The following is a 26,392-nucleotide window of genomic DNA, read 5'->3' as shown; positions in this document are numbered from 1 at the left end:
CAGTCCACCGTCCCTCAGACCATGTGGTGGGCCGGACTATATTTTGAATTTATTTATTTATTTTTTAATGAATTCTTATGCCCCACAAATAACCCAGAGATGCATTTTAAATAAAAGCACACATTCTACTCCTGTAAAAACGCACTGATTCCCGGACCGTACATGGGCCGGATTGAGAAGGCGATTGGGCCGCACCTGGCCCACGGGCCTTGGGTTGCCTACCCCTGAATTAGACAAATTCATGGAGAATAAGGTGTCTATCAATGGATATCAATGGATATTGGTCAAGATAGCTAAAATGGAACTTCCCTATTCAGGTGCAGGCTATCTGTTGCTGGACAGCAATCGCAGCAATTGATTGGTTGAGGCAGCTGCCTGGACAAAGAGCAGGGGTAGGCAAAGAGCAGGGATTAGGGATGGGCCTCAAGTACCACCAAACTGAATTATCTCTGTGATGAATAGATTAATCAACTAAAACAAAAGTTGATTGAGGCTTTAACTGCAAGGGGGCAGGTTTTAATTGTAAAAAAGAGCTGGTTTTGGTGCTTTACTATCACAGAGCGTGATTGAAGATGGCTTCTTTGCTTAACTGCTATACCTTGTTCCCAATTCAGGGTTTCTCTGAAGTGACTGAGTCAGGCAGGCGGCTCCCCTGAGATTTCTAACTGGTCAGATAATTGTGTTCAAAAGGCTGAGTATTGGGGGGTGGGGTGGGGTGGGCAGGGCCCTTAGCTCCCAGCCAGCCCCGTGATTCTCTTGCGCCCTGAAGATATCCGGTGCTTTCTCATTGCAGGCGGAGACCTTTCGCCCCAGATGCTGTCGGAGATGAGGGAGACCAACCAGGTCCTGAGGCAGATCACGGAACTGCTGAAACAGCAGGTAAGGGAGGTGTGACGCCCGTCGCATCCTCCTCCTTTTAAGTTAAAAAGGAGACAAAGATTAAAACACCTGAACCCTGCGTGGCAGACAAAAGCCATTCCCCACCATCAAATTATGTACTAATTGTGCACAGGCTATTTTCATACCAGATCTTTTTTTAAAAAAACAACAACAACAGTTATCCTTTAAGCATTTGATAATTATTTCAGTTCCAGGATTCTACTGTTCGTAGAGCAATCATTTGTTTTGCGTGGGGTCACCTCAAGTTGCAGGGTTCTCCTCATTTGCAGTGTTCTCTAGTGCTTGCCAAGCTTTCATGTGCTGTCATAAGGACTAGAAACTTGCAAAGAAATTGCAGGTGGATGATGCAGGGCGACGTTGGTCGGGCATCCCACCCCAGATGCCGAATCCTGGTTTGGGGTGTTACATCTGGGGAACCCTCTCCTGCATTGCATCCACCTAAAGCAGGGGTCAGCAAAACATTTTTTAGCAGGGGGCTGTTCCACTATCCCTCAGACCTTGTGGGGGGGCCGGACTATATTTTTTAAAAAAATGTGAACGAATTCCTATGCCCCACGAATAACCCAGAGGTGCATTTTAAATAAAAGCACACATTCTACTCATGTAAAAACACCAGGCAGGCCCCACAAATAACCCAGAGATGCATTTTAAATAAAAGGACACATTCTACTCATGTAAAAGCATGCTGATTCCCGGACCGTCCGTGGGTCGGATTTAGAAGGCATCTGGGCTGCATCTGGCCCCCGGGCCTTAGTTTGGGGACCCCTGACCTAAAGTAATGGACTGGAGTAAACTGTGTCCTTTAATTTCAGTGGGTCTGTCTGAGCATGGCTACCGTTTGAGAACACCCCAAGAACTGATTCTGTAGCCCTGATTATAATGGACAAGAAGCCATTACCATATTGTGACCTGGGAGAAAATTGCAAGGATCCCGAACCTAAACAGTGAAAGTCTGGGCCAATCCAAGGGCTCCAGAATCTGCTGAAATGGAGAGAGGGAGCCTAATTTTTTTTATTATTGAGGGTCACATTCCCTTGGGGATAGTCTATCAGGGGCTAAAAGTGGGCAGGGCCATTTCCTTCCTTCTCTCTCTCTCTCTCTCTCTCTCTCTCTCTCTCTCTCTCTCTCTCTCTCTCTTCCTTCCCACCCAACAAGAGAGAGACAGAGCACCCCTGATGTGTGAAGAGGGCTCCATTCATTTTGTCCCCCCCCCCCCCGCCACTGGAAATTAGGCTGTGTTTGCACCACAGTTCCCCACCCCTAATTTAGACCAATTAATTTCTCCACCCCCAAGATTCTTGGGGCAGACCACAGGGCAGCGGAGAGTTGGGCAGGGAGAGGAAGGGGGAGACTTTTGCCTTACTTGTTTACTTGAGGGCTCCCCAGAGGCGCCTTGCTGCACACCCCATCGGAAAAAAAGAAAACATTGGGTGGAATTTCCCTCTGGCCCACCCGACAGGCCTCTGCTTACGCCCTGCCTCTCCAGTTAGGAGCAAACAAATCTCACGCGGGAGAAGGATAGGTCTCTTGATCATCAGATGCCCATTGCAGAAAACCCACAAGTGAGATTCCAGCCCCCCTTTCTCAATGACCCTGCTTTGGGCTCCAACCCCTATTGGCACTCGCCACCTGCGTTTGGTATGAGCGAGAATGTCAGCATAACAGACTCTCTCTATGCTCAATACTGCATGTTGCTAGGGCCACATAGCAGAGAAGAGCAGTATATTGGTTTCCCGGAGGGGTTTTCCCCCAGCATCCTGTTGTTGTTGTTGTTTAGTCGTTTAGTTGTGTCCGACTCTTCGTGACCCCATGGACCAGAGCACGCCAGGCACTCCTGTCTTGCACTGCCTCCCGCAGTTTGGTCAAACTCATGTTTGTAGCTTCGAGAACACTGTCCAACCATCTCGTCCTCTGTCGTCCCCTTCTCCTAGTGCCCTCAGTCTTTCCCAACATCAGGGTCTTTTCCAGGGAGTCTTCTCTTCTCATGAGGTGGCCAAAGTATTGGAGCCTCAGCTTCAGGATCTGATCACTCAGGGCTGATTTCCTTCAGAATGGATAGGTCTGATCTTTTTGCAGTCCATGGGACTCTCAAGAGTCTCCTCCAGCACCATAATTCAAAAGCATCAATTCTTCGGCGATCAGCCTTCTTTATGGTCCAGCTCTCAATTCCATACATCACATACCCCAGCATCCTAAGCCCCTCCAAGTGTCCCTATATCCCTGGAACAGTCCTAGATTGACAGAAGCCGTCCTGGTTTATGATTTGATCCCAGAACATCCCGCTTTTCCTCAGGGCATCCCTAAGAAATCTTGGAGGGCGTGCAAGAAGATGGCTGCCCCGATGCTATCAGGGCGAAGCAGCGGCTGGGGGGTCTTCCGCCGCCCTTCGCCATCCAAAGTCTGCTTTGTCCGGCTGCGTCTCTCTTGTGTAACTCCACATTCCAGGCGCTCTTTCCCTTCCACCCCCAGCTCCCTTGCCGCCTCTCTCTGCCAGCAAACTGGAAAAGCAGACTGGCTCTCTCTGTGCCAGGACAAACTCTTACGGAGCCGGGGGGCCTCCGGGGGGGGGGGGAGCCGCCACAGTGCGTTCCTCTCCGGCTGTCCTTGCTGAGATGAAGTCAGAGCTTCCTCCACTCACAAGCCTCTTGGAGAGACCACGCACGCCGGGGGCCAGATGGACCTCCCAGTCCCGTCCATCAGGGGCCTGTCTTTTCCAAAAGAAAGAAAACCCTTTTCATGAAGGAGGGGAGACTGCTCTTGAACTCAGGTCCTGCTTGCGGGCTTCCATAATGGCGTCCGGTTGCCCACTGGGAGAACAGGAAGCTGGCCTGGATGCCTCTCCCCCCCCCCATTGGCCCTCTCCCGATCACTGACCCTCTATTCTCTATCCATGGAGGAAAAGGGTTATCACAGTGGCTACCAGCCACACTGGCTATTGGCAGTAGAAGGCAGCAATGTTTTTGAGTCCCAGTCCCAGGAAACGCCGGCCACTGCAAGAACAGGAGGCTGGACTTTTGGAGCCCTGTTTGGCCTGATCTGCTTACGTTCTTAATGCTTGGGGGGAGGGGAATCAACATGGGCAAAGTCTTTTGGCTGCTGCTTGCCTCAGTGGCTAGGTAGAGCCTCCAAGTTCAGAGGCAGGCTACCTCTGCACATGGCAGCTTCTGGGGAGGAACAACAAGGTGTGGGCTGTCTGGTTGTATGGTTAGGTACTTAAAAGACGAGGACAATGAGGTCTGCATAAAAACTTAGCCGTTTCTATTGCCTGGAGTTAAATTTGGATTTTCAGTGTCAAATTTCAATTTGGATATTCAATGCATTTGCTTCCCACACCCAGTTTGTTCTTCTTGGGGGAACCCGGCCAGATGGGCGGGGTATAAATAATAAAATATTATTATTATTATTATTATTATTATTATTATTATTATTATTATTATTATTTTCATTTACACAAAGACCCCACCACCACCAATTAATTTCCCAACACTCCTTGCTTCAGATCAGTTCGATTCCCCTTCAGTCACATGTGCTCGCCCGCCCCAAGAAATCATTTCTACATAAAGTCATCTTAATTTATTTCCGCCCATCACATTCATTAATATCATACCCATTAAGCCCAAATCAGATCACCCCTCTCCAAAAATCCACTACACTTGAGGAAGACGAGGGGGCTGGCAACTTATGGGCCCAGCACTAACAATTAACCACTGTCAGTCGAGCCTCCACCTTCAGGAGCAGTCTATCTTCAACTAGAAGCGTATTACAGGAGGTAGTTTTCTTTATTGTGCTGTTGGGTGGGGGGCATCATGGTTGCACACTGTTGGGCCTAGTTTGATATCACAAATCTGTCGTTCCCTTGCTCCTTCTGCTCTGCCGTTTCTGGAAAAAAAAGAAAAGGAACTTTTCACAAGCTCTTGCGCTGCTCCCTCCTAACTGCACACCCATTCATCTTCAAACTCCGCCCTTTTGAAATATATGTTTTCAAAGGGGGGGCCTAGCTCCAAAATAAGGTCGCACAGACATGCCCCTTCTCACTTTGAGGTTGGGTGGTTTGTCAGTTTCTCCTGAAATATACAAATCATCCACCCACAAAACGCAAAAAAGAAATTAAAATAAATAAAACACTGGCAGTGGAAGCTAAAACCACCGCGAGTCCCTTTAGGCCTGCTCTGCCCAGGTTTACAGGAAGGTCTGGGTTAGATTAAAGCTTTTTAAAAAACCACAACACGTTGGCAACAGTTTAATCGCGAGCTGGAAAGCAAAGGGTGACCCTCCAGTTTTCTGCCGGATGAGGTGATTACCTCAAGTAGACCTTCGGCTGCTTCCCCAGCTGGGGTAGTTCTTCAAGGCCAAATCCAGATGGGAACGAGGTCCAGACTTTATCTACCAAGCCAGTTTGAACAGTTAGTCCCTCGTTTTCTCAGGAACTCCCCTAGGGAACTCAAAACGGCACACACTGGGTGATACATTAATTGGCATTTGGCCTCCTGACCTCCACCCTGGGCAAAAAGCAGGGGCGAAACTAGGCTTTATTTCACCCAGGTCAAAGACCCTCATTGGCAGCACACACACCCATGCACATTTGCGCGCGCATACACAGGTTGGGAGCCTCAATGGCGCCCCTCTGGAGACTTCACCCGGGGCAAAAACAACAACTAGCCCCGTGAGCACTGTAGCTATGGCTCTGCAAAAAGGGCACAACTTCAGATGGTGCCAGCAAATTATTATTATCATCATTATCATCATTATTATTAGGTTGCCCCAGCCACTCTGGGCAGCTTCCAACAAATTAAAACACAGTAAGATATCATGAAAAACATTAATAGTTTTTATCTCTCTAGTTCCTTATGATGGGAGGGTGTCCCACAGGGCGGGCGCCACTACCAAAAAACCACTTCCCTCACAGCGAGGGAACCTCCCGGAAGGCCCTCAGAGCTGGACCTCAGTGTCTGGGTTGAACAATGGGGGTGGAGACGCTCCTTCAGGTCTACTGGGCCGAGGCCATTTGGGCAGGCTTCCTCAACCTCGGCCCTCCAGATGTTTTTGGCCTACAGCTCCCATGAACCCTAGCTAGTAGGACCAGTGGTCAGGGATGATGGGAATTGTAGTCTCAAAACATCTGGAGGGCCGAGGTTGAGGAAGCTTGATTTAGGGCTTTCAAGGTCAGCACCAACACTTTGAATTGTGCTCAGAAACATACTGGGAGCCAATGTAGGTCTTTCAGGACTGGTGTTATGTGGTCCCGGTGGCTGCTCCCAGTCACCAATCTAGCTGCCACATTCTAGCATCACCCCAGGGCATCGTGGGAGAAAAATGGCAGCCCCCTCCACAAATGATGTTCTGGCCTCATCAATATAGTCTGCAACTAAAGACAGCAAGGCCAGAAAGAGGGAGAAAGGGAGGGGGGATTCTAAACAGGATTAGATATTATTATTATTATTATTATTATTATTATTATTATTATTATTATTATCATTCCACATGGGAATCACCAGTCAATGCCGAACGCAATTGCTCTTCCCAGGGAATTATGGGAATTATAACTCTGTAAAGGAAATGGGGCCATTCTCAACACCCTTAACAAACTACTGCTCCCAGGATTCTTTGGGAGGGAAGCCATGACTGTTTGAAGTGGTATAAAACTGCTTTCAATGTATGGTTTGGATATTTACCGGTAGTTGGATCCATCCCAGAAACCAGGGGTGGTACATGACAAGTAAAGGCAGAAAGGTAAAGGACCCCTGGACGGTGAAGTCCAGTCCAAAGCGACTCTGGGGTTGCAGCGCTCATCTCGCTTTCAGGCCGAGGGAGCCGGCGTTTGTCCGCAGACAGCTTTCCGGGTCATGTGGCCAGCATGATTAAACCGCTTCTGGTGCAACGGGACACAGTGACGGGCACCAGAGCCAACGGAAATGCTGTTTACCTTCCTACCACCTATTTATCTACTCGCGCTGGTGTGCTTTCGAACTGCTAGGTTGGCAGGAGCTGGAACAGAGCAACGGGGGATTCGAACCGCTAACCTTCTGATCGGCAAGCCCAAGAGGCTTTGTGGTTTAGACCACAGCTCCACCCACGTCACTATTAGTAACACAACACACACTTGGAGAAACGGATGGAAATCTTCGGAGAGACTTATTAGCGTGAACGAAATAAAATTCCTTCCAGCAGCACCTTAGAGACCAACTAAGTTTGTCATTGGTATGAGCTTTCATGTGCATGCACACATGAAAAGGATTTTTTTTTTAATTTTGTTTCGACCACGTCAGACCAACACAGCTACCTACCTGTTATTAGCGTGAAGATTAATTTCAATTTTACTCCAACCCATCTGGCTGGGTTGCCCAGCTAAAAACAACAACCACCCCACAAGGTTGGGATAGAACAATATTGAGGCCAACTTTTGCCAAGTGCTTTCTTTTATTTTCTAGGAGGTTCAGAAGAAGAAAACCTCAGAACTAATTTTTCTCAGAAGAAGCATGTCACCTGGGGCATTTCAGCTCTGCTCTGCTTTTGTATACTTGGCCTTGGGTCGGAAGCTGAGCTTTCCTCACCCCCACCCCCAATCACCAAGGAAGGGGCTGTAAACGGGTGTTTCTCTTCACAATTGTTTTGCAGATCAAGGAGCTCACCTTCTTGAAGAACACAGTGATGGAGTGTGATGCTTGCGGTAAGTCGGCTTGTGTCAAAGGTACAGTGGTGCCTCGCAAGACGAATTTAATTCGTTCTGTGAGTCACTTCGTTTTGCAAAAAATTCGTCTTGCAAATCGCATAGGAATGCATTGATTTATGATTATTATTTTTTGCCCATAGGAAGGCATTAATTGAATTTCAATGTATTCCTATGGGAAACCGCGAGTCGCTAGACGAATTTTTCACAAAACGAATTTGTCTTGCGAGGCAACCTCCGATCGCAAAAACCATTCGTCTAGCGAAAAATTCGTCTAGCAGGGCATTTGTCTAGCGAGGTACCACTGTATCTCCGTACAGACCCAACAAATTGCAGCCCATTTCTTGGAAGAGTTAAAAATGAAATGGGAGCCTTAAAAGCCAGCACTTGGAATGAATGGTGCTTTGGGCATGCCCAGAGGCATCCTGGCCTCCAGGCGCCGCCGCCCCCCCTGCAAAAGAGTAGGGTCCTTATTGTAACCAGATTCCGTCTCACCTACCAGGTGCAACCAGCCAGCCATAAGGGGCCAGAGAACTGCCTCCTGAGAGTACCACCCAAGGCGTGGCCCCTAATCGCCTAATAGCGCATGGCTGGGTGTGCGCTGCAATTTCTGCCTGGCTGCAGCTGAAGAACAACCAGCTCGGCTTTTCTCCCTCTCCCTTGCTCCCCTGGCAGCCCGCTAATGGCAGCCGCTAGTCCTGCTCCAGCACACAGCAACTCTGAGCATCATCTCATCCGATCCCCTGCAAGGCAGAAATGTGCAGCTGTCCCATGCGGGGAATCGAACCTGCAACCTTGGCATTTTCAGCACCACACGGGTCCATGACAAAATAAAGGCAAAAAGATAAAGCTTCCCTGGGCGGTTAAGTCCAGTCAGAGGGGGCTATTGGGTTGCGGCGCTCTCATCTCGCTTCAGGCCATGGCTGTTTCGAGTGGCATCATAATGCTTTAAATGTATGGTGTTAACGTGGCTTGAGTCGAAGGAAGAGGAATCTGGCGGCCAGCTGGCTGTGAAGGAGAAGACAGGCAGGAGGGAGATGACTGTGGTTGGTGGGGCAGTGCCCCATTCGCCCCTAACAGACCAGCCTCCAGTGGGGGCAGCCCAACGCTTGTCCTTTGCTTCCTTCCAGGGATAGGTACAGGAGCAACCGGTCCCGGCATCAGCGTGGCGGCTCTTAAGCGCTGCTACCCGAATCCTTGCTTCCCCGGGGTTACCTGCACAGACACCCCCACCGGCTTCCGCTGCGGGGCCTGTCCTCTGGGCTACACGGGCAACGGGACCCACTGCACCGACATCGACGAGGTCAGGAGGTTCCCCCTCTCCTTCTGCGTAAAAGATGGGAGGCAGGAGAAAGCCATAGGTCTCTTCTGAATCTTTTTTCTCAGCTGCCTTGGGAGTGGAGGGCAAGCACTAAGATTGGCTTGGATTAACCTGCCCCACAAACGCACGCAGTTCTTCTCGGAGCAAAAAGATTCCCCCCCCCACCTCCATACCAACTGAGAGTGTGACCTGGGGTGGGGGGAAAGGACCCTCTCCTAAGAGATTGCCTAGGGAGGGGGTAGTGGAGCAAAGGAGGGAATGCAAGCCAGTGTCTCAAATGGTGTTATCAGAACCACAACACCACCCCCCGTTTGAAAGCCACTGTTATAGTGATGCTATAAGGGTAAAGGGACCCCTGACCATTAGGTCCAGTCGCAGACGACTCTGGGGTTGCGGTGCTCATCTCATGTTATTGGCCGAGGGAGCCGGCGTACAGCTTCCGGGTCTTGTGGCCAGCATGACAAAGCTGCTTCTGGCGAACCAGAGCAGCACACGGAAATGCCGTTTACCTTCCCGCTGTAGTGGTACCTATTTATCTACTTGCACTTTGACATGCTTTTGAACTGCTAGGTTGGCAGGAGCAGGGACCAAGCAACGGGAGCTCGCCCCGTCGCAGGGATTTGAACCGCCAACCTTCTGATCGGCAAGCCCTAGGCTCTGTGGTTTAACCCACAGCGCCACCCGCGTCCCTTATAGCGATGCTAAAATCATGCACAAATAAGCGAAACCCTTTCTCCTTGCAGTGTGCGGCAAACCCCTGCTTCCCCAGGGTCCAGTGCGTCAACACAGCCCCGGGCTTCCACTGCAACTCCTGCCCTCCTGGCTACAGCGGCCCCGTACTTGAAGGAGTCGGTCTGGCTTTCGCCAGGGCAAACAAGCAGGTAACTCCTAGGAGGGTAGAATCTTCTGCCCGCTGATCGGGGGTGGTGAGCAAAGCTGCGGAAATAGAAGGGTGGTGGGGCAGGCTTCCTCCCAGTTTTCCATTTCTTTGCCATTCCTTTAAGTCAGGGGCAGGGCACGCAGCCTGTTTATGCTCCCGAGGCCTGCATGCAGGAGGGCTGATAGGAACAGGGATGGAAGAAGGCATCGCCTGCTGTTCCACCCAACATCCTGTTTCTCTCCTGAGTCAGCAGTGTGATGCAGCAGCTAAAAAAGCCAATGCAATTCTGGGCGGCATCAATAGGAGTATAGCATCTAGATCAAGGGAAGTAATAGTACCACTGTATTCTGCTCTGGTCAGACCTCACCTGGAGTACTGTGTCCAGTTCTGGGCACCACAGTTCAAGAAGGATACTGACAAGCTGGAACGTGTCCAGAAGAGGGCAACGAAAATGGTCAAAGGCCTGGAAACGATGCCTTATGAGGAACGGCTTAGGGAGCTGGGTATGTTTAGCCTGGAGAAGAGAAGGTTAAGGGGTGATATGGTAGCCATGTTCAAATATATGAAAGGATGTCATATAGAGGAGGGAGAAAGGTTGTTTTCTGCTGCTCCAGAGAAGCGGACACGGAGCAATGGATTCAAACTACAAGAAAGAAGATTCCACCTAAACATTAGGAAGAACTTCCTGGCAGTAAGAGCTGTTTGGCAGTGGAATTTGCTACCAAGGAGTGTGGTGGAGTCTCCTTCTTTGGAGGTCTTTAAGCAGAGGCTTGACAGGCATATGTCAAGAATGCTTTGATGGTGTTTCCTGCTCGGCAGGGGGTTGGACTGGATGGCCCTCGTGGTCTCTTCCAACTCTACGATTCTATGATTCTATGATTCTTCTTTTGCGTCTTCTCTGGTGAAATTACTTAGCCTGCAATCCATTTGCCACTGCATTATTACAACCACATTCGTTTAAATGAAAATGGGGGTGGGTGTATGTAATCCGTTACGAATCGTTTGTGAACTGACAGCAGAAAACAACAGCAAATACCATATTTGCCGGCTTGATTTTGGATCCGGGGTGAATCAATGGATACCAGCAATTTCTGCTCCTGTTCCCATTTTTGAAGCTGTGCTGCAGAGCAGCTGGAGGGCTCCAGGTTGCAAGAATGCTGCCAGCAGCAAGCTGGAGGGGTCCTGGCTCTGGGTCCTAGTCCTGGCAGTGGCTCTATACAAGGCCGTTCAGATCCAAGCATACCTCTGGTCCATCTTCACTCAGTATCTTCACACTAGCACTTGGTCCAGTTACTCGATGAAGCCCTTTTGGTATGCAGGGTGAGCAGTGTTTAAGCTGGCAAATCTCCCTTAGAGAGCAGACTTTGCCTATTGCAGTCACACATGCAGAGAGGCAAGGAAGGAAGTTGCTTATTGCAGGCCAAGTCTGTGTTTCGCTGTGAAGCTATTGATCCTCCCAAATATTTGATCACCCCCAAAATGCCTTTGAAACAGCGGAAAGATCTTGCGGCACCTCTGAGGACAAACAGATTTATTACTTCAGAAACTCAGGCCCAGACCCGGAAGCTTATGACATAATAAACTTGTGTTGGCCCTTAAAGTTGCCACAACAGAACACTTCGCTGGTTTTTGCCACAAGGTAAACAGGCAGGCAGGCACAAATATTCCCTCTCTGTTCTTTCCTGCACAGGTCTGCAATGATGTCAACGAGTGCGAGACGGGGATGGCCAAATCCTGTGTCCCCAATTCCATCTGCATCAACACTCGGGTAATTATTGGCAATTGCCTCAGACCAGACCTTCCTTCTGTCCCGCCGCAAAAGGCAACCCCCATCCCTTCTTTCAACAAAAGGGGAAGCAGCTCAAGAACAGGGGAGGGTGGGTGGAGGGTCTGCCCAGTATGCTAGTTTCCCAACTAATGTCTTTTAGTTTCGCTGCAGACAATTATCCTGAAAGAGCCTCTCACCTGATTCTGTCTATCCCAGGCATCCCCAAACTTCGGACCTCCAGATGTTTTGGACTACAATTCCCATCTTCCCCGACCACTGGTTCTGTTAGCTAGGGATCATGGGAGTTGTAGGCCAAAACATCTGGAGGGCCACAGTTTGGGGATGCCTGGTCTATCCCATTTAAATTATGCCGGCTGTCAGCAAGCTTTTTCAGCAGGGGGCCAGTCCACTGTCCTTCAGATCTTATGGGGGGCCGGACTATATTTTGAAAAAAATATATGAACGAATTCCTATGCCCCACAAATAACCCAGAGATGCATTTTAAATAAAAGGACACATTCTACTCATGTAAAAACATGCTGATTCCTGGACCGTCTGCGGGCCGGATTGAGAAGGCGATTGGGCCGCATCTGGCCCCCGGGCCTTAGTTTGGGGACCCTGAACTAGGTGCTTCAACAGGTGCTCATTCATGTTTAGAGGTGCATTGGAAGCGGCAGCAAGTCCCTTGGGGTTCCCAGCCCACCAAAAGCAAAGGAAAGAGACCTGCCTTTGCACACTGAGAATCCTATTGAAAGCAAGACGAAGCACATGGAACACTGGCCTGTGTTTCCCAAAAGCAAGGATGCCCCAATATCGGTGGAAGGGAAAGAGAAAACCTCCACGAAACAGCAGGGCAGGTTCCAGGCACCCAGGGAGGGGAGAGGACATCCTTTCGCCTGCTTGGCCATCCCTGCAAAGGCCCCACTGCAAACCACCCCATTTCCTCTCCCTGCAGGGCTCCTACAAGTGTGGGGCGTGCAAGCCTGGCTTCACAGGGGACCAGGTTTCTGGCTGCCGCAGCAAGATGGAGAAGAGGTGTCCCAATGGAGAGCTCAGCCCCTGCCACGAGAAAGCGGACTGCATTGTGGAACGCGATGGAACACTCAGCTGTGTGGTGAGTTCAAAGCCTCATTTGGGCTCCTCCTGTCCCTCCTCCTGTCCCTCCCTAAGCATCTCCAGATCTAGCTAACGGGGAAGCTGCAAAGTTCTGCAGACTACAGGAGATTGAGATGGCTGGTGTGTTTTTCTTGCTTGGCTCACCCTTAGAAATGTGAATTTCAGGTTTCCGCTTCATAGCATGTCCAGAAAACGAAGGCAGGCGTACGCAGAAAAGCGAAGACTCCATTCAAATCCATTTCTAAATATTTCCCTCACCAAATGCGGGGGGGGGGGGGGCTGATTCAGAAGAACAACAAAATAGGCCTGTTCTAAAACTGATGTTTTAAGATTCCGAATGTATGGGCCATGTTTGCAAAGTGCATTAGAACAGCAGTCTTCTATCTACAGCACAAAGGCTTTGTTTTGTTTAGTCTCTGTTGCCCCCTAGTGGCTGGACAGTCATACACTTGGACCTCCAGAAGTTACCGGTAATTGTTGTTGTTTAGTCGTTTAGTCGTGTCCAACTTTGTGACCCCATGAACCAGAGCACGCCAGGCACTCCTGTCTTGCACTGCCTCCCGCAGTTTGGTCAAACTCATGTTCGTAGCTTCGAGAACACTGTCCAACCATCTCGTCCTCTGTCGTCCCCTTCTCCTAGTGCCCTCAATCTTTCCCAACATCAGGGTCTTTTCCAGGGAGTCTCCTCTTCTCATGAGGTGGCCAAAGTATTGGAGCCTCAGCTTCACGATCTGTCCTTCCAGTGATTTCCTTAAGAATGGATAGGTTTGATCTTCTTGCAGTCCATGGGACTCTCAAGAGTCTCCTCCAGCACCATAGGATCAAGGCATTGATCCATGAAGGGTGGTGAAGGGGCTTGAATAACTCAGAGAAGCTATGTGCTATGCCATGCAGGGCCACCCAAGATGGGCAGGTCATAGTGGAGAGTTTCAACTAAATGTGATCCACCTGGAGAAGGAACTGGCAAGCCACTCCAGTATCCCTGCCAAGAAAACTCCATGGACAAAGACAACAGGCCAGAAGTTAATACCCTCCCTTTACTCACACCTTAATCTGCGTTGATTTAAGGGGAGACCTTTATGCCGGCCCCCTTTAGCATTGAACCTTGTTGTTGTTGTTGTTGTTGTTGTTGTTGTTGTGTGAAAATGCATCGGTTGATTCAAAACCGCACTATGTTTCAGAAAATTGCTTGCAAAAAAAAGTGCATGAGGCAAAGTTAAAGGACGCATGGCGACTTCACTGGAGAACAAGTTTTCAAAATAATAATAATAAACGTGTGCAGAAGTGTGGTGAAGACTAGAAAAGTGAGGGACAGGTCTGCCTTCCTTGGTTAATATTGTACCCCCTCTGCTTGCAGTGCATGGTTGGGTGGGCCGGTAATGGCTTCATCTGCGGCAAAGACACCGACATTGACGGCTTTCCCGACGAGAAGCTTCGGTGCACAGACAAGAAGTGCCGCAAGGTAAGAAGAGACCCTCAGTGCCCAAGGCTGTGCCCCACATCTGGACTATGCCTCTCCTTGTCTGAGCTGTACAGTCATACCTCGGTTTAAGTACGCTTCAGTTTGAGTACTTTCAGTTTAAGTACTCCGCGGACCTGTCTGGAACGGATTAATCCACTTTCCATTACTTTCAAAGGGAAAGTTACAGGTAGGTAGCCGTGTTGGTCTGAGTCGAAGCAAAATAAAAAAATTCCTTCAGTAGCACCTTAAAGACCAACTAAGTTTTTATTTTGGTATGAGCTTTCGTGTATCTGAAGAAGTGTGCATGCACACGAAAGCTCATACCAAAATAAAAACTTAGTTGGTCTTTAAGGTGCTACTGAAGGAATTTTTTTATTTCAATGGGAAAGTTTGCTTCAGGTTAAGTACAGACTTCCGGAACCAATTGTGTTTGTAAACCAAGGTACCACTGTACAGTATATGGGAAATAACTGTGTACAGATGAAAATGCTGGCAGCATTAAGATAAATTCAACGGTGTAAATAATTTTTGATGGGTGTAATAATGGAATACTGAATGGTATAGTTTATATAAAATATGCAGGGATTTATGCTATGCAAAATGAACTGTGGAAAGAGAAGAGGGGAAGTCATTGATATCTTAAGGGTATAAAAATGAGTACTTTAAATAGTAAAACAGACACACACACACACACACACACACACACACATATATGAATGAGTTGGATTCCAAGTTAAGGGAAGTCTTAAGCGGTGACTCAAACAACTCACAACTCAAACCAGGTTGCTGTGGTTGGTTTTTTTTAAAAAAAGAGAGAAAGTCACAAGTTAACTATGAAACGGAGGAAAAACACAGGCAGAGGAACACCATCTTGTTGGTGAAAGAAAGGGAAAGGATGTAAGCCTTGCTTTTCGTGCAGAAAGTCCTGGCTGGCAGCTCCCCGTAAGGCAACTGTTGTCTCCCTTTCCAGGATAACTGTGTGACTGTCCCCAACTCCGGGCAAGAGGATGCGGACAGAGATGGGGTGGGGGACGCCTGCGATGACGACGCCGACGGCGATGGGATAATAAACACTGAGGTTTGAACTCCTGTCTTGGGTGCACGTCAAGTAGGCAAGCGCCGTTCCGTTTTGCTTTCAGCACCAAGGAAAGCTGTCATTTCTCTGTCAAGCACAATGATCCGTGGAGGGCAGTTTCCGATAAGCTTTTATGTCAGGCAACGCGATTGCACGTGTGTGTTAAAAGCGGAAACCCTGTTGTTGCTGACGGCTGCTGGGAATGGTAGTTGTGTGAAGGGCAAACTGGGGTGGGGGGAAGGTGTGCTTTAAATGTATGGTGTTTTTTGTGAAGCTTGGATTGTTGGGTTGCCTCCAGCGAAGTTCTGCTCAGGCTAAACTCTCTGAAATTAATGCTCGGAGGAAGGAGAGAGGAAGGAGAGACAGGCTCAGGGTTCCAGTCCAGCGGCAAACTCTCGCTTCGGCCCCCTTCCCTGACTCATCCCTCCTCTCCTCTCCACACCCAGGACAACTGTGTGTTTGTGCGCAACTCAGACCAGCGCAACAGCGACCAGGACAGCTTTGGCGACGCCTGCGACAACTGCCGGAACGTGAAGAACAACGACCAGCGAGACAGTGACGGAGACGGACGGGGGGACTTGTGCGACGATGACATGGACGGAGACAGTGAGTACCTGGAGGGCCCCTGAGTGATTTCAAAGACAGAGGGGCTGGAAGAGCAGGATAGATAATAGGAATGATGATGATGAGTGGGTGGATTAACAGCAATAATAATCACAAATTATTATAGTGATGAACATAAGAGCAGCCATCTAGCCCAGCATCCTCTTCTCACAGTGGCCAAATGCCCCACAGAGCCTAGAAATCAAGATAGACTGCTTCTGGACCTGGAGGTTCCGCAAGAATGTAAGATGAGCCTGGCTGCCTTTAATGGTCTGGGCCAGTGTTTCCCAACCTTGTGCCTCCAGATGTTTTGGAACTACAACTCCCATCATCCCTAGCTAGCAAGACCAGTGGTCATGAATGATGGGAATTGTAGTCCGAAAACAGCTGGAGGCACAAGGTTGGGAAACACTGGTCTGGGCAAAGGGATGGTCAGGAGAAGACAATCGTAGCTGCTGCATCCTGCTCCATCTCACAGACAACACCTGTCCTGTGTCGTCATTCCAGGATGTAACAGAGAAAGCACATCTCTGTTAGAGTGGAAAGAGGGACTATTTAGTCAATTAAAACACACACCTTCTGAATTAATTAATAAAGAGACACGCAATTAATTGGCCAGGAGGCTTTTTGAAAAAAGGTTTTAATTTTTAATGTAAGAACAACTGTGGATCGGGCATTCAATTTTTGGAGAGTGCCTCTCCTTCCTCACTTTGGCGCCTCTTCCAGGAGGAGAAATCCTGCACCCCGCCCCCCCCCCCCAATGCATAGGAGGGAATACCTCTCCTAGAGCTTTCCAGGCAAGGCGAGATGCCGCACTCTTGATGACCCTGGCTGTTTTTGCCTCCCGCTTCTGCAGGGGTTAAAAATGTCCTGGACAACTGCATGAGGATCCCCAATCCAGACCAGAGGGACAGCGACGGTGACGGGGTTGGAGACGTTTGCGACAGCTGCCCCTTGATTAGCAACCCGGACCAGGTAAGGGCTTCCTGGGGAAAGGAATGAGTTGGCGGTGTGGTGCAAATAGGGCTTTTCCCAATGTTGGGGGGGGGGAGCAAATTGAAGGATGCCTAGAGACTGGGGTTGAAGGTGAATGTCTGTACGGCTTAGATCTTTCAAGCGAAGGTTTGAAATAAGGGCCGTATGTAGACATGGTTTCCCCCACCCCACCCCCTGCAGTTAGGAGTTACAGATTTCAAAGTCTTGTTTTGCTCCTGTAAACTTTTTTTAAAAAAATTTAAGCAAATAATGCAGCTGTTGCTTCCTGTTATTTAGAAAGACACTGACCACGATCTCGTCGGGGATGTGTGTGATACCAACCAAGACCGGTAAGTTATAGAAATGACTTGTCTCGTTTCACATGTTGGCGGGGTAGGAGCCACGGAGCACCTATAGTTGTTCTTTTGCTGAACTGCCACAGTCCTGAGACCGATCAGGACACCCCAAAGTAAGAGCAACCGAGAGAGAATCATTATCTACCCTCAGGGTAGCACACGCCACTGGATTTGTGCAATAATTGCCTCTTCTGACAGGCAGAGCACCCAGAGCAGGGAGTCATACAGAGATGCGACAGACAGACGCCTTCAAGGGCACTTAGTTCTAGTACATCTTAAGATCCGGTTGCACCCAACCTGGCAGATTGGGTGGATGGAGGACAGGAGGGCAGGGGGGTGGTTGAATGACAACACTAACTCATGCAGAGATACAGCAGGCAGCCTGTGGAGTCTGTGGGTCAGATTCACCTTTAAAGAAACTTGGGAGTCTGGGTCCAGAGTCAGGGCTAGACTCAGCCAGGGAATTTCAGAGCTGGGAATCGGTTCATTTTAAAGGGACCCGTTAAAAGAGGAGACATAGTAAGAGACTTACCTAGCCTCAGCCAGTTCCTCTTCTAGGAGTCTTGGTGTACATGTGAAAAGGATCTAGGAGTCTTGGTAGACCACAAACTTGACATGAGTCAGCAGTGTGATGCAGCAGCTAAAAAAGCCAATGCAGTTCTGGGCTGCATCAATAGGAGTATAGCATCTAGATCAAGGGAAGTAATAGTACCACTGTAGTCCACTCTGGTCAGACCTCACCTGGAGTACTGTGTCCAGTTCTGGGCACCACAGTTCAAGAAGGAAACTGACATGCTGGAACGTGTCCAGAAGAGGGCAACGAAAATGGTCAAAGGCCTGGAAACGATGCCTTATGAGGAACGGCTTAGGGAGCTGGGTATGTTTAGCCTGGAGAAGAGAAGGTTAAGGGGTGATATGGTAGCCATGTTCAAATATATAAAAGGATGTCATATAGAGGAGGGAGAAAGGTTGTTTTCTGCTGCTCCAGAGAAGCGGACACGGAGCAATGGATTCAAACTACAAGAAAGAAGATTCCACCTAAACATTAGGAAGAACTTCCTGACAGTAAGAGCTGTTTGGCAGTGGAATTTGCTGCCAAGGAGTGTGGTGGAGTCTCCTTCTTTGGAGGTCTTTAAGCAGAGGCTTGACAGGCATATGTCAAGAATGCTTTGATGGTGTTTCCTGCTCGGCAGGGGGTTGGACTGGATGGCCCTTGTGGTCTCTTCCAACTCTATGATTCTATGATTCTTCTATCTTCTTTTTTGCTGGGTCATTGCTTGCCGTAGGGTCAGACTGGCGACTCTGAGCTTCCCATGTGGTCCAACGCCCCCTTTGCTTTTGAAGCCTCAGTTCCCATACCCCAAACTTGCATCCCTTCCTTCCTCTCTCTCTCTGCACGACAGAGATGGGGACGGCCACCAGGACTCCAGGGACAACTGCCCCTCGGTGCCCAACAGCTCCCAGCTGGACTCTGACCAGGACGGGATCGGGGACGAATGCGATGAGGATGATGACAACGACGGCATCCCTGACCGCAGGCCCCCTGGCCCAGACAACTGCCGCTTGGTCCCTAATCCCGGGCAGGAAGATACAGACAGTAAGGAAATGGGAACTGGCTTTGCAAAAAAAAAAGCAGAAACCTCATCAGGCCACCTCTCTGGTTTTGTCATTGGCCACAGCCTCACCTGGAGCATTTTGTTAGGTGCTGTCCCCTTTCAGAGTGCAGAAAGACTGCAAAGGTGTTTCCTCAGAATGAAGGTCAAGAGAGACTGGTCTCTTTTAGCATGTATGGTTTTATTTACCTGAGCATAGGGCATTAACGCCCCAACAGATATTGCTTCCCCAATTGGAGCCCCAAATCCCGCACAGAGCAAAACTCATACACACCCCTCTGGCCACCTGCTCTCCATCCTACAATGATGTGGCATCCAGCCAAGTGATGTGGGAGAAGGACCACCCACACGTCTCTATGGCAACAGGGCACCCTCTTTGCACCTGTGGAATTCTTAGCTGGCCTACCAAAGGCATGGCCTTGACAAAAGGCCTGGTTGGTCAGGCTTCTTGTACATTCTCCCCCACCCGCCCACCGCAATATACAGGATTGGAAGCGACCCGGGGTATCATCCAGACTGACACCCCCGCCAAACCCATAACAATAACTTCGAATCCATGAGATCCATCAACTTGTTGCTGTTGCTTTATGCCCCGCAGAGGACATTAAGGTCCACAAATAATAACATACTGGAGATCCCGAGTCACAAGGTGGTTAGACTGGCCTCGACCAGGACCAGGGCCTTCTCAGTACTAGCCCCAACCTGGTGGAACGCTCTCTCAGGAGACTAGGGCCTAGCGGGAGTTGTCATATTTTTGTAGGGCCTGCAAGACAGAGCTGTTCCGCTTGGCCTTTGGACTGACTCAGTCTGACCCCGGTGTTACCCTCCCCTAAGGTTTTATCCTACAGATATTTAAATGAGGTTCCACTTGTAGATTCCCATTTTAAAATTGAATTTTAACATTGTATTTAATCTGTATTTTAATTGAATTGTTTCTTTTATGCTTGTTTTGATATTTTTGTTGTTAGCCGCCCTGAGCCCGGTCTTGACTGGGAAGGGCGGGGTATAAATAAAATTATTATTATTATTACAGTGGTACCTCTACTTACGAATTTAATGCGTTCCGAGCGCACATTCATAAGTCGAAAAAAATTGTAAGTTGAATCCCATAGGAATGCATTGGGAGAAAAAATTCGTAAGTCGAAGCAACCCTATCTAAAAATTCGTAAGTAGAAAAAATCCTATCTAAACCGCATCCAAGATGGCGGACGGAGCTCCGTTCGTAAGTCGAAACATTCGTAAGTAGAGTTATTTGTAAGTAGAGGTACCACTGTATTATTATTATTATTTAAAAAACTACCGTATATTCAGGCGTGTAAGACGACTGGGCTTATAAGACGACCCCCAACTTTTCCAGTTAAAATATAGAGTTTGGGATATACTCGCCGTATAAGAAATACGGCCTGGCGTATAAGACGACCCCCCGACTTTTGAGAAGATTTTCCTGGGTTAAAAAGTACAGTAGTCTTATACGCAGGAATATACAGTATTTGTTTTTTTTTTTTGTTTTTTTTTTGTAAATTATTTTTATTAAAGAATTTCTTAGGTTACAAAGGTAGTGCAATGTCTCTTTCTTTTCATGCATCATTTTTACACATCAATTTTTTACTTGTTGAGACATTATGAGGAAGGGGGGGAAAGGGGGGAAAGAGGTAGGTGGGATGGGGAGTTGGGTGTGGTGGATTGCCGATGTTTCTGTTTTTCTTGATATGTGTAGGGGTTCAGCGTCAGCGTCATTTGTGCAGGTTCTCTGTTGTTAGTTCGTGCTTCTTTGTTGGTGAGAGAGGTCAGGATTTGTCTTAGAATGTGGTTGTTCATTTATGGTTGGCTGTGATGATCCTTAATTTCTTGCGTGAGTGGGGAGGGAGGGTGTTTTGATCAAGTTAGCCATATTGATTTGTATGCTGACGGTAATTTTTTGTCATTGTCCTGTTGGGTTGTATAAGTGATGAAGGGGAACCATACTGGGGTGAAGGTGTCTTCTTCTGTTTGTCCCCGTGTCAGTTTCAGCTTACTGGTTAGTTTTTCTAGCAAGGCTGTTTCCCATACAACTTGGTACCATTGGTCCAAGCCCACTCCCGATAAGTCCCTCCAGTGCCTGGCTACGATATTTCTGGTAGCTGACAACAGATGGATTATAAGTTCTTTATGATTTGCGTGAGCGTTGTTATCCTGAAAGATATTTAGTAAAACCAATTCTGGGGTAATTTCTAGCACTTGCTTAGTTATGTTACAAATTTCTTGCATGGATGTCTTCCAGAATGATTGAATTTTAGGGCACTCCCACCACATGTGGAGGTACGTGCCTGTGGAAGAGCATCCTCTCCAACATTTTGATGAGATTCCTGATCGTATTAGTGATAATTTTCGTGGAGTCAGGTACCATCTGTGAATTAGTTTCAACGAGAGTTCTTTTCTTTTCATTGATATAGATTTGAAAGGGGGTTTCGACCACATTTTAGTCCATTGGGTAGGGTTGATTTCATACCCTATGTCATCCTCCCATTGTCGTTTTATCTTGTCCAGAGGATCTATGGGAGTCTGAATTAGTATCTTGTAAATTGCAGATACCATCCCTTTTCCGTGTCCTTTTGGCAATTGGAGGAGGCTTTCGAAAGCTGTCAGGGGTCTAGTTGCTGCTGGTTTTACAGTTGGGTTGTTCAGAAAGGCATGTAGTTGATGTTGTGCTAACCAGGGCATTGGGATGTCTTCTAGTTTGTCCTGTATTTCTTGTGGTGTCAAAGGTTTGTTGTCTTTATAAAAGTCTATTAAGCGATGTAAACCTTTGGTTTGCCAGGTCTTCATCTGGAGGTTTTGTGCTGCATGATGGAACAATGGATGGTAAGCCAGGGGAGTTAATGGGGATGGGGTTGGAGATAATTTACTAGTTTCTGCTTTCCATGCTTTGAACATGGTTTGTGTGTATCTGTTGAGTGTTGTGGGAATCTTCCTTAATTTGTTTGGGAGAAATGGATATGCTGTGGTGCAGATATTTTCAATTGAGTCCCTTTCCAGATGTACCCATTGTTTAGTCTCGTCTTCAAGTATATATGGGATTATATGGCGTATTTGGTTGGCGTTGTAGTATGTTTCTATGTTGGGGATTCCCCATCCTCCTGCTGAGGTGGGGAGGTGAAGGTATTTGATGCTAATCCTTGGTTTTTTATGTGAGAAAATAAAAGAATGTAATTTTCCCTGCCATTTATGAAGTTGGGTTGGGGGGATCCAAATTGGAAGGGTTTGGAATAGGTAGGTTAGTTTTGGGAGGATGACCATTTTGACCATGGCTATTTTGTCTGAAAGAGTGAAACTCATACTGTCCCATCTTTTTAGGTCTTTGTTTATTTGTCGCCACAGGGGTTTGTAATTGTGGAGGTATAATTTGTTGAGGTTCTTGGTTATTTGTACTCCTAGGTATCTGAATTTGGTGTGACAGAGTTTTATTTTGGTGATATTGGTAAGTTCTTTTTGGATGTGAGGAGGGGTGTTGAAGCACATGGCTTCTGATTTACCAAAGTTTACCTGTAAGCCCGACACCATTGCAAATGCGTTGAGTTCTCTGATTAGGGAGGTTGCTGTATTTAAGGGGTCTGATGTTGTGACCATTAGGTCATCTGCAAAGAGCCCTAACTTATAATTTCTGCCTTTTATTTCCACTCCTTTGATGTCTGTGGCTGCTCGGATTCGGATCGCTAGGGGCTCCAAAGCCAGGATAAATAAGAATGGAGACAGCGGACATCCTTGTTTTGTGCCTCTTTGGATTGCTATGGTGTTTGAGTTCATATTATTAATTCTGCAATTTGCTGAGGCTTGAGAATATATTTGTTTGAGAATTTGAAGGAAGTTGGGGCCAAATTTCATTTTAGTTAGTACCGCTAATAAGTATTTCCACTCTAAGCAATCAAAAGCTTTGAGGATATCTAGGGACATAATTGTCAGTGGAAGTTTGGTTGTTTTGCTGTGTTCAATTAAGTTCAGTAATTTCCTGATAGGGTCTGTAATGTTGCGACCAGGGACGAAACCGGTTTGGTCTGGGACTATTAAATTACCTAGGAAGATTTTTAAGCGATTGGCCAAGATTGATGTAAATATCTTGTAATCCTGATTTATTAATGAGATTGGGCGGTAAGATTCTACTTTGAGGTTGTCCTTCAATGGCTTTGGGATGGAGACTATTTTGGAGTGATTCCATGTTTTGGGGATAAGCCCCCCTTTCATGATATCATTAAATAGGCGTAACATATAGGGCAGCAGGGGTTCCTTAAATTTTTTATAGAATTCTGCTGTGAAGCCATCTGGGCCCGGTGCTTTGTGTGATTTCAAGTTTTTAAGAACTGTGTCTATTTCCTCGGGGGTGATAGGGCTGTCCATGCGTTCCTGTTCTTCATCGGTTAAAGTGGGCATGGTCAGTCCTGCCAGGAATTTTCTAATTCCTTCCTCAGATGGGTTGTGGGAGGTGTACAGGTTGGAGTAGAATTCTGCAAATTCAGAAGTTATTTCTTTCGGGGAAAATGTTACGTTGCCATCTTTTTTGGTGATGCAGTGTATTCTTGTTTTAAGTGCTTTTTTCCTGCATCTATTTGCTAATAGTCTGGAGTTTTTCCCTCCGTACTCATAGAAGCGCTGTTTAGAATATAAAATATTGATCATTGTTTTGTTGATTTCTAAGGAGTCTAATTCTCTTCTCTTTTGTTCTAGAAGTTTAAGTAGTTTTTTGGAACCTGTTTGTTTGTAACGTGATGAGAGGGCAATAATTTCTTGTTCTATTTTGTTAATTTTTGAAGAGGTTTGTTTTTTAAGGAGTGCTTTCTCTTTTATGCAAACTCCTCTGGTCACCGCTTTCATAGCGTCCCATAAGAGGGGGGTATTTATATTGTCTACATCATTCTCCTTAAAATAGTTTTGGAGAGTTTTTGTGATACTTGCTCTAATTTGGGTGTTTGTGGTTAGAATGGGACTGAAAGACCATGATGGAGTGGTTTGCGTTTCTTCACCTATTTTAACAGTGACTTCTACTGGGGCATGATCTGTGATTTTGATGCTGCCTATGTTTGTTGATTCTACCAAGGGGATCAGACCCTGTGTGAGCAGGATGCTGTCCAGTCTGGACGTTGTACCATGACGTCCGGACTGGAATGTGTGGGTGGTGTCTCCTGGGTTGTGTTCGCCCCAGATGTCATAGAGACCCCTGTTTTTTAACATTTTTAGTAACTTGTAAGAAGCCTTAGTTGTTTGGGAGGGGGGGTTGAGGAGGGTTGCCTGTAAGTTTACAGGATGTGTGTTTTCCAGAGTTATGCCCTTAATATTTAAGTTAAGGTCGCCTCCTAGAATTGCTTCCCCCTCAGAGAAAGAAAGGAACTTGTTTAGTGTTTTTTGAAAGAATTCAAGTTGTCTCGAGTTAGGGCCATATAATGAGCCAATTGTCAGTTTAATTTTGCCATCTAGTATTCCTTTAATGAAAATGAATCTACCTTTTTTGTCCTTTAGGACTGTTATGGATTTGAAATTTAAGTCTCTACTAATTATTACAGCTACTCCGCGAGCCTTTCCTGAGCCTTGTGCTACCCATTGTTGACTAAAACGAGGGTCATTCAGGAGTTTGTTCCCTTTGGGTGGGTTGTGTATTTCTTGTAGGAAGGTGATGTGTGGTTTCATGGTATTTATGTATGAGGTGATACGTTTTCTCTTGATGGGATTTCCCAGCCCCCTCACATTTAGTGTGATTGCTTTTAAGCTAGCCATCTTGTTTATTCATTCTGTAGGATGGTTCCTTGCCAACCCGTCTGGGTTGTCCTATGTCCCTCACTTCGTGTTGTGTATTGAACCATTGGAGTTGCGCTGACTTATGATGTGGCGGGTGGGGGTTCAATGGGATTAAAATTAGAATCGGGTTAAAGAGTGGGAGGTAAATTATAGAGGGTTTCCTATATGTAGTTATATAGATGTACGTTTGGGGTATTTTGGACCTTTTGGCAAATAGCCGGTTGGTCCTTGATCTCGGCTGATGTGAAGGGCTGTACTCAAGGACAGGCCTTCCCCCTTGTCGTTTGTGACAGGGGGTGATCAGCGAGACGGTGTAGAGTGGTTTTGTAATGTTAGTGTCAGGTATAAGGTTCGTGAGCAATGTTGCCAATGTTAATAGCAACATCACTGATGTGTTAGAGTGTGTGTATGTGTTGGCGCGCTCTGGTGCCACCATGTTGTTGAATAGGTATCATGTTTTAGCCTGATAGTGAGTTGTGTTATGGATGTTGGGGGAGCTGTTTTTCTCTTGTTTGGTATGAAAGGGATACTGGAGATATGGGCTGTGGTTGATGGGGAATGTGATTGAGGTTATCTGGACTGGTGTCGGGGTGGGGTTGGGATGGGGTAGATTCTATGGAGGTGTGGTGTTGGGGGGGGATATTGATGATGATAGTTATGTTCAAGGCCTATGGGGAGGGGGGAGGGGGTAGGGGGATCACCAGTCCTGCAGTTTGAGATGCTTTCCAGTTGCCTCATTCAGCTGTGGTTGTTGTTGTTGTTGTAGGGTTGTTCATCAGTGATGTTTTGGTTCGGTTGATCGTGGTTTGGCGTCCTGTGGAGAATGTTCGGTAGAATGATTTTGTGCGCGATGGTAGATGGTTGAATCGACGAGTCTTGATGTATTGCTTCTGTTGTCTCTTTCCCCTCTTTACTTCCATCCATTCATTTACTGTTATTCCACTTTCTTGATCTCGGCTGTCACTTGGTGGGTCTTTCTGTTGCTGGTTCGATGGAGGGTCGAGTCCAAGGTTCCTCAATAGTTGTTGGGCTTCCCTTTCGTTGGTAGCCATGTATTGCGTTGTATCGGTTGTCACGATGAGACGGAAGGGAAAGCCCCAACGATATCGAATCCCTTTTTGCTGAAGAAGCTGAGTGTATGGACGTAGGTTTCTTCTCCGATTTAGGGTGTCCTGGGATAGATCCTGTAGGACCAATATGGAATTGTCTTTGTAATGGAGATTGGTTGAGTTCTTGAGGCTGTTCCATATCTCCTCCTTTTTTCTGTAGCGTGAAAAGCACACTATGATGTCTCTTGGGTGGGCACCAGGTTTTGGCAAAGGTTTTAGAGCTCTGTGTGCCCTTTCCAGATCGGAAACCTCGAGTGTCAGATTTGGGATTGTATCTTTCAACCAGCTCACAATTAGGTCTGCTGGGCTTTTCTCCTCTGCTTTTTCTGGGAAGTTGCGGAAGCGGATATTGCAGCGTCTGTTTCGGTCTTCGATGTCTGCTTGTTTAATTCCCAATTCTTCATTTTCTCTTTCCAGTTCGCACAATTTCTCATTCATGCGTGTGGTTTCATCCCGATATTGCTCTATTATTCCTTCTTGCAGTTGATTCTTCTTTTCTAGAGCTTCCACTCTGGAGGTAAGATTACTGATTAGTAGCTGTATAGGGGTCGTTGCATTTTCCACTGCAGCTTCCAATTTACTTGTCATCCTCTCTTCCATTTCTCTTAGGTGTTGTAATATTTCATCATTTTGAGGAGGTGTTACGGTCTCATTGTTTTTTACCATCTTTTTAGTTGGTGACACCTTCATTTCCTTGACGTTCTTGGTTTGAGGTTTGTTTGGCATTCTCTCAGAGTGGGACGTGTTACGGTTAGGAGTTATGGCGATGATGATTTCTGGGTGT

The 26,392-nt window shown here is 47.3% G+C and overlaps 1 protein-coding gene across 1 annotated transcript in view; it reads left to right on the top strand.

Moving 5' to 3' along the window:
- Positions 1-26,392, top strand: part of COMP (cartilage oligomeric matrix protein) — a 43,393-nt gene that overhangs the window by 5,576 nt on the left and 11,425 nt on the right. The window contains exons 2-13 of the mRNA XM_060275395.2: positions 794-879; positions 7,516-7,567; positions 8,698-8,870; positions 9,632-9,769; positions 11,459-11,536; positions 12,492-12,650; positions 14,010-14,114; positions 15,085-15,192; positions 15,636-15,795; positions 16,649-16,767; positions 17,065-17,117; positions 18,527-18,720. Coding sequence (XP_060131378.2) covers positions 794-879; positions 7,516-7,567; positions 8,698-8,870; positions 9,632-9,769; positions 11,459-11,536; positions 12,492-12,650; positions 14,010-14,114; positions 15,085-15,192; positions 15,636-15,795; positions 16,649-16,767; positions 17,065-17,117; positions 18,527-18,720 — 1,425 coding nt within the window. The remainder of the gene's footprint in view (positions 1-793; positions 880-7,515; positions 7,568-8,697; positions 8,871-9,631; positions 9,770-11,458; positions 11,537-12,491; positions 12,651-14,009; positions 14,115-15,084; positions 15,193-15,635; positions 15,796-16,648; positions 16,768-17,064; positions 17,118-18,526; positions 18,721-26,392) is intronic.

The sequence above is a fragment of the Zootoca vivipara genome, chromosome 6 (genome assembly GCF_965207765.1).
Source record: "Zootoca vivipara chromosome 6, rZooViv2.hap1.1, whole genome shotgun sequence".
In the NCBI taxonomy this organism is placed as follows: Eukaryota; Metazoa; Chordata; class Lepidosauria; order Squamata; family Lacertidae; genus Zootoca; species Zootoca vivipara.
This window is presented reverse-complemented; position numbering and strand designations above follow the sequence as displayed.